The sequence below is a fragment of the Condylostylus longicornis genome, unplaced genomic scaffold (assembly GCF_029603195.1).
Source record: "Condylostylus longicornis isolate FDR11 unplaced genomic scaffold, ASM2960319v2 ptg000040l, whole genome shotgun sequence".
NCBI lineage: Eukaryota > Metazoa > Arthropoda > Insecta > Diptera > Dolichopodidae > Condylostylus > Condylostylus longicornis.
This window is the reverse complement of record NW_026578009.1, coordinates 11,663,549-11,675,202: the sequence shown is the minus strand read 5'-3', so window position 1 is coordinate 11,675,202 and position 11,654 is coordinate 11,663,549. Positions and strand designations below refer to the sequence as shown.

General features: G+C 22.1%; 1 protein-coding gene across 3 annotated transcripts; it reads right to left on the bottom strand.

Moving 5' to 3' along the window:
• Positions 1–4,628: 4,628 nt before the first annotated feature.
• LOC129609524 (early growth response protein 1-B-like) lies at positions 4,629–11,153 on the bottom strand. Of its 3 annotated transcripts, XM_055521481.1 has the most exons (4): positions 10,574–11,153; positions 7,229–8,020; positions 6,941–7,063; positions 4,630–6,601 (listed from the first exon to the last, which is right to left on the bottom strand). In XM_055521481.1, the coding sequence occupies exons 2-4, from the start codon at positions 7,971–7,973 to the stop codon at positions 5,376–5,378; spliced, it is 2,094 nt and encodes a 697-aa protein (XP_055377456.1). In that variant the 5' UTR covers positions 7,974–8,020; positions 10,574–11,153; the 3' UTR covers positions 4,630–5,375. The 3 variants fall into 3 exon arrangements, with proteins under 3 accessions (XP_055377455.1, XP_055377457.1, XP_055377456.1); XM_055521480.1 differs by having other exon boundaries at positions 4,629–7,063; XM_055521482.1 differs by lacking the exon at positions 6,941–7,063 and having other exon boundaries at positions 4,629–6,601.
• Between the last annotated feature and the right edge of the window lie 501 nt (positions 11,154–11,654).

The window sequence follows — 11,654 nt, the reverse complement described above, 5'->3', positions numbered from 1 at the left end:
TATAAATGTATGTATGTATATGTATATATATATATGCAAAAGTATACGCACATATTCTTAGTAATTTTAGTATAACCACACCAATTTTATACCAATAAAAATTTTCATTCATAAAACTTTATCAAATAAAAAATTTTGCTTTTGTTTTTTTTTTTTTACTCGGCTTCTTTGCATTTAGAAAAAATATTTACAAATTTAATATACAAAATAAAAGAATAAAAAAAATTAATAAATTTTTCTATTCATAGCAACTTTTTAAACATTTTTGTATTTTGTACATTTGAAAGTTACGCGTATTTTTATTGAAAGTGTTGAAAAAATAAAATCAAGCAAATTTATTACCTTATAATAGTATTGTTGCACATTGCACCTATAATATTTTCGCAAACTGATAAAATTTATCTGAGTTACAAAATTTAGGGGTGAATCGTTAGTTTTCACAATAAAAATTAAGCATGAAAAATAAAGAAAGGACGCCTTGAAAGGAAATATGAAAGGACGCCAATGGAAATTTCGCGAACAAATTTAAGGCATCTTTTTCGTTTATTTTACTTAATTTTTAGTAATGACACTTAAAAGATCATTTTTAAAGAATTATGAAAATGAGTTTAGCAATTTCAAGCAAGCACAAAAGATTAAACATACAAAAAAAATATATAAAATCACCGTGCGTCTGAATTTGATTATTTGCTTTTACTGTACACTTTTCTAAAACTTTCTACATTATATCAGTTTTATGGGATTCAGTTTTGAAATTAAGTAATTAAAGTAATGTGAAGAATAATTTGCCAGTAATTTCTTCATACCACTTTCTAGCTCTGCTTAGAAAGTGATGGATTATTAATTCGAGTCTAGTTCGAGAAGAAAAATTCTTTAATTTTCCTGACTTGACTCGTTCCTTTAATTACGCCAACTATCCATTCTACGGTTGTATGAAAGAATTGCCTTTAGTTATTCTTATAAGTTGTTCTTATTGATCCAGCGGTATGGAAATCACCTACTGGCTTCTAGAAGTCATAACTGTAAATAAATTTTAATTATAAGGAATAAAAAATAGTTTTTTTAAATTAATTGAAATAAATAACTTTATTTTCATTTTTAAATCGCTTCTTTTCTTTTGTTTTAAATTTTTATTTTCTAGACTAGTTTTTTTTTGTAATTTATTTAATTTTTTTCCATATATATTTGTGTTTTTTGTTTTTTTTTTTTGTAATATATAATTTATACTAGCCTACATAGACTTAACAAATAAAAGATCTTAAAATTGAAATCTTAAACAATAAAAATATTTTTGTTTTTTGTTTTTTTTTTTCTTGTTTTACTTTGAGTTTTCATTTTTTGTGCCTATCGGATTTTTTTAATTAAAAATTAAAAATCAAATTTTTCGAATAATATTTTTTTTAAATTTCATTAATTTTTTTTTTACTTCGAGAATCGAAAATTTTACAGTAACGCATACATAGAAATATTAAATAATTTTTCACAGTACATAAAGAATTTGAAATGAAAAAAAAAATAACATTGCCATAATAATTGAACACAATGAAGTTTTAAGTTTTGTTTTTCTTTTTATATTTAATTTTTGTTATTATTACTTATGCTGTCGTATATCATAACGAGTTGTTGACAGAAATGCATGTGCATTCTCTCTAAAAATCTGACATAATTATTGCCTATGTCGTACAATTTTTCGTTGCATTTCTGTTCCCAAACATACAATTAATATTAAATTTGAAAAAAATTTCAAAATAAAATATTTTTCTCTAAATTCAAATTATTTATCGAATCAATTTAATCGGATATATATTTATATAATACATTTTTTTTAACGAAATCGCAAAGGTAAATTCAAAATGAAAATGTTTTAAGTTGATCAAAGTCTCGCCACTCTATACTACATCAATGGCAATAAAATAAAATTATAATTCATAATATAAGTTAAATTTTATTTAAAATTATACTCTAACAATATTGTTAAGTAATTAAATATAAATTTAATACAAAACACTTTGTACCATTTTAACAGCCAGCAAAACTTGTTTCTAATTGTAAAATTTACAATTATTATCAACTTAAATGGTGCGTTATTACGAAACATGTCGAAAATGATTTTAAACTCAATTTTAAATAATCTTTTTTCAATCATTAATGTTATATAGAGATTTATCGAAACTAATTATATAATTATAATATTTGCAAACATTCTAATTTAAATTTTACAATTGTATCAATTTTAAAAATAAAAAAAAAACTCTGATCGTATATAAAAGTAGACCACATAATATAAATCATTTTCATTTTAAAATTATCAATTCTTATTTAATTTTATTAAATAAATAATTTTTAATATAAAGTGAATCCGCCCCAGTTTACATTTTGTATAGAACATGTTGAGACCTTTACAGTTTTCATCCTATACTGTTTATTCTATTAAATTTTTCTCTCTCCCTCTTTGAATTTAAATAGAATGCAGTTTAAAATGAAATGTTAAGCTTCCAACAAGTTAACCATATAGCGTTGTAACTATGCGGAATATTGAACACAGAATAAATATTCTCAAATTTAAAGAAAAAAATTTCTATTCTATAGAAAAGGGCAATAATAAAATTTAAAAATATTAATTTCAGATTTTTACTTTTTGTTTTATTTTACCTTTTTTTTCCATTTTTTAATAATCATTTACTTAATTTTCATTTAATTTAAATTTATTTAAAAAGTCTAATAATATTTAACAATAATTATACACATATACATACATAATTATTTTACAAAATACATAAAATTTAATTAATTAAATTTTGAGATCACAGAATTAAGAAAAATACACAATTTATGATTAAATTTAGTTTATTTTTTTTTATTATTTTTGCGCTTTTTTATTTTAATTATTTAAAAAATTATTTTTGTTTTTTTATTTTTACTTTAATTTCAATTAATTAATTGTTAACTAATTAAAAAATAAATTTAATTGTTCTCTTTTTTTTGTTTTTTTTTTTTTTTGTTTTAATAAAGATTTTTTTTAATATAATGCTTTTAATATTAAATTTAATGTTCACTTAAGAAATAAAGCCTTAGGCGACGATATTTTTAGTTCATAATTTTTATAATAATTTTTAAAATTAAAATTTAAAGAAAGTTCATGTTTTTTTTCTCATTTTTCAAATGCTAATGTATAAAAAATTCGTATTTCATAATATATAAATATATATATATGTATATGTAGTCAATGTATACGCATCTAAGAAACAATCGGAAATTTGTGGAACAATATTCAATAAAAGAGAATTGTGTTTCACATCGAATTTTTTTTTAATCTATAAGAAAAAACGAATAATAATAATTTTAATTTTTTGTTTTTTTTTTTTTGTTTTTAATTTAATAAATTATTAATTAAATTTATGAATAATTTTAAACTTGGTTTTCTTGGTTTTAACCAAATAATTTTATAATTCTAAAATTTCGATTTCAATTTTTTTTGTTTTTGTTTTTTTTTTTTATTTTTGTTAAGAAAATGATAGATAATATAACTATTATATATAATTTTTGAAAGTCAATATTTTTAATTGAATTCAAAAAATTTATGTATGTATATATATTATATACACATACATAGATACATATATCTTATAATATTTTTAATAAGTCTATTCAATATTTAAGTAAATTCATATATTTTGTAAAAATGACATATTCACAACAATAAAATGAATTCAAATTACGAAAATGTACTAAATTTTTATAAATGTAATTAATGTGAAGTTCCTTGGAAATTTTGTAATATGGTAGCGAATTGAAAGTTTTAAACTTTTCCCGTATTTATTTTCAATAAAAAATTATCTCGACATCTAACGTATATATGTATAGATTTTGAAATTTTGGCATCTTTTTATATCGCATTGTGATATTCAACAATAGTGTAAACACATAGAAATTTATTCAAACTTGCCTATTTGCAAACTAATTTATTTGTCAATTATTTCTTTTGAATTTCTTTACAAAACACATGAAATTATGTAAATTTTCAGCATTTCGAAAATTATTGTTGATTAAGTTAATTAATTTCTCGGTCATTTACTTTTGGTGGGTTTCCAATTAATTTATTTTACAATAAATTGTTAATATAAGTTGAACAAAATTAAAATAAAACTGAAACTTTTTTATAACTATAAATAAGGATTCAACAATGAAAAATATTTAAGTTGAAATTTAAGAGTTATTCATTCCGACGGTATTTAAACTTGTAGTAATTTTAATTCCAAATAATTTAAATAATTTCAATATCAATACACAAGACATTTTTGTTCGCTTCTATTTTAAAATTAAAAAAAATTTTTTTTATATTGCACGAATTTGTAAATTTTCGTAATTTTCTATTTTAAAGTGTGAATATTCAATAAATAGCATTAAAATTTTTGTTTTTTTTCTTTTGTAAGTTGTTTTTTAGGCCTTAATAATTTATAATTATGTTTATGATTTTCTCCATTTTGTAAGACAAAAAAATCTATCAAAAAAAGCTTAAAATTTTTAAAAATTGTTAAAGACTTTATTTTTTTTTTATTTTTTTTTTTCCTTTTTTTTATTTAATTTTGAAAATTACGACATTTATTAATTTTAATATTTTTTTTTAATATTAAATTTTTATGTATTTTTTTAAATATTCAATTTTTTTTAGTTTTCTTTATTTTGTCCTTCATAATAATGTCAAAAAGATTACAAATTTTTGTTTTAATTTGTTTTTTTCCAAAAAAATTTTATTCTGAATGTTTTTTTTTTCTTTTGTATTAATAGGCCTACAAATTTTTTTTTTAACTTTCAATATGGCACTCTTTTCACTCACCGACGAGAAAATAATTTGTTTTTATCTCAAATAATGAAAATATTTTAAAACTATTTGTTTTTGTTTTATTTTTTGTTTCTGTGTTGCATATTTAGATCAATATATTTTATTACGTAACAACATTAACTGTCAAAAGTGACATTAAGTGTCAAATTTTTCTTTTCATTTTACTTTTTAATATTATTATATTAAAAACAATAGTTTTAACGCAAAAATGTTTTTTTTTCATTACATTCTTATCAAGAATATCAAATTTTCTTACCGATATACAAACATGCATACATACATACATACATTAAACACTCATAACAATTTATTATATTCATAACATTTTATGCACATCCATACTAAACACGTTTCATACAGAAAAATGTAAAAGAAAAAAAAATGGGGGATATGACGCTTAGAATGAAAAAACGAACATCATTGTTTTTTAAACATTATTTAATATAAGCAAAGTCAGAGGAATAAAATATGTAGTGTTCTTAGGCTCTTCTTTAGCTTCTTCTTGTAATATGAATGTTGGTTTATTTTCTAGTTAGGCGCAAATGCCATTTGTTGAGCTTATTAAATTAGCAGTGACTTGGGCTTGCGCTTGAGCTTGAGCTTGTGCTTGCTGCCGCTGTCTTAATTTATTTTCTTTTTTTATTCTTTGTTTTAAATGTACTTTTGCATGACGTTTCTTTTCATCAGATCGAGCAAATCTTCTACCACAAATATCACATGAGAATGGTTTCTCCCCTGTATGTGTTCGTACATGTGTTGTTAAATGATCGGATCGACTAAATGATCTCATACAAATGCGACATTGAAACGGTTTTTGTCCGGTATGTATACGAATGTGACGTGTTAATTCATCAGAACGTGAAAATCGACGATCACAATTTTCAACTGGACAAGCATATGGCCGTTCATGTACTGGAGTCTTACTAGGTCTATTTGGATATTTACGTGATTTAACAGGAACCAATTTTAATGGAAATGTACTTTGTTGATAAACTTGATGTAAAATCTCTAATCCCTTGCTTGTTGATGCATTATATTCAGCTAATTGTGCTGGTTGGCTATTGTATACTGTTGGTCTTTGTTGTTGCTGCTGTTGTAATTGTGATGGTGAACTCTGTTGGTATTGCACAATATTTGGTGGTGAATATAATTCTTGTTTTGGAATTACACTACCAATTGAAGATGCTGGCGATAAACTTCCATAATCTGATGTTGTATCAAGCCATTGATATCTTGGTGGAGATATAGTTGTGACTGCAGCTGCTTGACTTGTATAATATAAATCTTGTGATTGCTGTGGTTGTGTTTGTTGGGGTTGTGTAGTCTGTTGATGTATTGGAGGACTTTGCATACCAAAATTTGTTAAGCTATTTAAATTGAATGTTGATGGCTCCTGTTTTAAAATTATACTAGGTGGGCATTCCATAGGTAATTCCATTAAGTCAATATATTGTGGTCGGTAGTCAATAGATGTTCCGGATATTTGTGATGATATTGTACTGACATTATCAATATTTGAATTTTGTTGTGTTGTATAAGATATCGTTGAATTATTTTGGCCATTTGATGATGTACCAAGTATACTAATAACGGGGGACTCAAATAATGTTTTGTCTTGACTTGTAACGCTCCAGTTGCTTGTATTTAGATCAGCTGACGGTGGTGATGTATAACCAGGGACATCAGGAGAATTCGGAGAATCTATATGATTTGCTAAAATTGCTGATGTTGCTGACAGATTACCCAATGAGGTGAAATCTGTAATTGTAAACGTTGATGTATAAGAATTTCGATCATTGCTTTGGGTTGAAGAATTTATTGGTATATTTGTGTACTGATATTGATGTAAAGGATGTTGATTATGGTGATTTTGATGATTAATATCATGTTCGTGTTCATGATTTTGATTATTCGTTGTTGTATGCGTGTCGTGTGAGGTAGTGTTAGGTGAAATTGCTTGTTGTTGTAAATGTTTTTGATCTAAGTGTTCGTAATTTGAATAACTATTGCTATTGTGTTGTAATGTGTTTCTACTAATTGTATATTTTATGTGTTGTTGCTGTTGTTGCTGAATATATAATGAATTACTATTATTACTTGATTCTTCCTCAACGAATAATATGGGTGTACAACGTTCTTCTTTCAATGGACTATATAAACTTTGTACTGGACTGGGTGATAATTGTGGTTCTAATGATAAATTATCAGATTCCACAGAACCTGTTATGACACAAAAGAAAACAACAGAAAAAGGTTTTGGTTATGAAAAGCTATATGATTTGACGATTGTATGTATTTAATGAAAAACTTTCATTTTATAAATAAAACAAATGATATTTTAATAAATCAAAAACAAATAATAAAAAAATAAAAATTTTAACTTACCAGTTATCAAAGGTGCTTCAACAATAGTGGATGGACCAAAAAATGATGGCATATCTTTTGAGATTCTTATGGGCGTATTTAAATCACCAGATTGTTGATCAATTAATCCATTTGCTGCTGTTGGCCGATTAACTGTATTTGTATCCAAAAGTGTTAAATGATTAGAGCTAATACTTGTTGATTCAACTACTGGCATTTTGTCAATTGTACTATTATTATTACTATTATTATTACTATTATTACTGCTAGTATTACTATTATTATCATTATTGTTGTTATTACTATTATTATTATTATTATTACTATTACTATTGCTATTAACGTTACTGTTACTATTATTATTATTATTATTATTATTTTTATTAAGAGAAATTAATGATTGTTGCTGCTGTTGCTGCTGTTGTTGTTGTTGTTGTGAATCTTTTGTTTCTTGCTGCCGTTGCTGTTGATGATGTTGTGTTTGTTGATGATTTTGATTTTGTTGCTGCATATTATTATGTGGCTGTATATGATGTTGATTATGAAGATGATGATAGTTTGATAATGATTTAATTTGTGGACTAATCTGTTGTGGAACAACAGATCGATAAATATAAGCATCTGTGCCGCCACCTAACATTTCGATTGAATTATTATTAAAATTATTATTATTGTTATTATTATGAGCTTGAGCTGCTGATTCTGTTAATAAATACGGTTGATATTGTGATGGCACAATTAAAGTTTCTATTCCTTCAATAATCATATTTTGAACTTTAAAAAATTTTTATGTTCAATTATTTTAGTATAGATCTGTAAAATTAAAATAGAATATTTTTTTTATTATTATTAACATTTTTTATAAAGAATGAAATTTAATTGCTAGCATGTAATAAAGCATACATCTTCGTTTAATAAATCGTAAGAAATAAAAAACATTGATTTTAAAGAAACAAGGAATATAACTCGCAAGCATACATAAATTATATTTCAGGTAGGTTCTCAGCTATAAATAAAGATTACTATATATGTATTTACATTTTAATTACATAATAATAATGTTACAGCAGAAAAAAATTTCCCTTTACTTGATATTGACCGTGAGCTTGAATGTAACCATAATTTCACTTTATTATAGAGAAATATAAGGTACTGATACACTTTCATATACATACTTATGATGTAAATATGTAAAATAAATATCTAATAAAAGCTTTAATTTGACATTGAATAAGAGGAACTTTTCATTTCATTCTTCTATAAACATTTAAAAAGTTCTCTGATTTCTATAAATTATTTGTACAAATGCCGAATTTTATTTTTGCAATTTTCTCTCAATAACAATCTAATAATGTGAAAAATAAGAATCATAATCTAAACGGATTCATTGAGTATTCACTCTAAAACATGTCTTAAATTAAATAAAGAACTGAAGTATTACAGTTTATGTAAATAATTTGACCCAAAACTCAAATATAAAGAGCCTGCAAACATTAAACATAATTCTATATTATTGAGAAAATTTTACTTTTCGTTAAAGTGTAATTATTTGTTTTGGATTTTTTCAAATTAAAATAATATTATTTTATATCATCTCTGGCATAATTATACATAAAATGAAAGCTTGCATGTATAACTTTGTTTTTGACTTGCGCATATGAAAAAAGAAAATTTTTATTTTCAAAAGGAAAAGTTCTCATATTATTTAAACGTTATACACAAAAAGGAAAATGAAAATTCAGAAAACTTTTATTTTAATGGAAATCTCTTCACATAAAAAATTTTCTATGTTACTTTGACTATAAGTACATATATGATGTTTATATGTATATAAAGAATTCACAAAACAAAAAAAAAAACAATTCTAAATTTATCAAATTTGTGCTCAAGTGGACGTACTTATTAAAGTTTTATCTTAATTTTATTTTTTTCACTTAATTTCAAATTAATTGCAACTTGAAATAATATCAAAATATATTTGTATGTATTTTCTATTTATAATACTTGAAATATTAGGAATTTGAAATATCGAATATAGTAAATATTGAATATTGTATTATGAATTCTGTACAGAGGTTTTACAGTTGTAGATCTTACATAATTTAATAAAATTTTTATGCTATCCTATTCTGAAATTCATTGCATGTAGTTAATTTTCTAATCTCTATAAAATTATAAAAACTACATTATTAATAAATCGTTTAAAATTCTAATATATTATTAATTACCTAATATTACTAATATATTTTTAAAAATATATAAATTTAAGCATGTTTCAATAGCTCACATAAATATATTTTAGATTAAGTGGTTTGAAATAATCTAAGAAACGAATATTTCATTAATGTAATAAATTGTTAACATTAAATAGACTTATTTAAAGTAAACTTGGAACATAATTATTTCTATAAAATAATATGAAATTATTTTTAAATAAGTATTGTAAAAATTATGAAATTTTTTAATTTTACTTAAATTTTTTATTAAATGAAATTTTATTTTATTTTATATCATGGTATTTATTTGATTGCATTACAAATCATAAAATAATATAATAAATTGATATTTTTCGTAAAATTTTAAAAAATAATTTAAATACACGCATAACAGGGTGCCTGTATCCATATACTTAAGTTGTACCATGTACAGACATAATTCTTAAATAATTATTTTTAATACATAGCATACGTGTAATGAAAATTTTTTCATACATAATTATAAGTACATATATATATATATATATATATATATAAACTCTATATAATATACTCGTATATTCTCATATTTCTTATAAGAAAAAAAATGTCAGAATGAAAAAGGAGATTTCAAAATTCAGATGGTTTTTTAAGGGTAATATAAAAAAAAATAAACGGAAAAAAAATTATTTTACATAATACTTTGCCCTTTACATATACTTGTACTTGGGAGACTATAGAAGAAATTTTTTAATTCATAAATTTCACAAAATAAATGTAGGTATACATAAATTTTGTATATAAATTTACATATACATATTGTTATATAAACCCTCATATACATTATATGTAAATTACGTATATATGTATACATGCCACCATTAATAAAAATATATATAGAAAATTTTATTTAACCTTGGAAAAAAAAGAGATGTGTACCTTTTATAAATATTTAATTTGGTATATACATATATATGTATACTGAAAATTCATTGATAAAAAACAAAAACAGGAACAGAAAAAAAAAAACAATACGAAAAAATTTCTAACTATAAGAACCATTTTTCATTTACAAAAAAATTTTTTATTTGAAATGAGCAACAAAACCGAAAACAAAAATCAAATTAAAGCAAAAAATTGGCCAAAAAAATTTTTTTACAGGTATACATACCGGTATGGATTTTTTCCTTTCCCCCGTTTTTTCCAAACTTTTTTTCTTTTTTATTAATGAAAATTCTGTTTTCCTCCCAATTTTCAAAATTTTTATCTTGAATTCTTGATTTTTGTTTTTCTAATTTAATAGAACGAAAACTGTGTGAATGTTTTACACATTTTTCTAACTGTAAATTGTTTTGTCTTTTAATTTTCTTTTTTATATTTATACAAAGTTTATATTAAAAATAATTTTTTTTTCTTTCAAATTTTTCACCGAACATTAAAATAAATTTTTCATTATTAATTTTACATTTTTTTAAAAAAAAAAATTTTTTTTTTTTATTATTTTTGCCTTTTGATTTAAAATAATTTTTCTAATATCAAGCACACAACGTAAGTATCTTGTGTGTTTCTTTAATAATTTTTAATTTTTATGAATCACAGGTACGAAATAAATCTGTTGATTTTTCTGGTCTATTCTTTTTGTTTTTTCCTTGTATTTCTTTGAAAATATTTATTAAATCTTATTCAAAATTTTTGAATATTTTTCTCAGTATATTTTATTTTTTATTAATTAAAAACATTCCAAATTTTGTTTAAATATTAATGAAAGTTTTTTTTTTATAAATTTTCGAAAAATTTTTTATTTTATTAAATGTATATATATATATATAATTATTTTATTATCTTCTCGGTTATTTTAACCTTGAGGTAATGATAATGTTTTTCAATTTTGTATTTTTTTAAATTTCTACAATATTAAAGTTCTGGTTTTAAAATTTAATTGAATAAATTAATGATAATATTAAAATATTTTTGAATAATTTTTATATTTGATATATTTTTAATATAATATTGCACTTTATTTTTTTTTTATTATATTAAGAATTTTAAAGTCTAAAAATATTGCAATAATTTTTTTTTCAAATTTTCTTTCCAAAATTTAAGAATATTCCTTTAAATATTGTACTTATAATATAGCGAAAAAACAAGAAGAAAAAAAAATAAAAAGCTCAGGACAAAAAATATTTTGTATTTTTTTTTTTTTCTTTAATATTATTGATTTTTATTTTATTTATATAATTCTTGAACGTTGA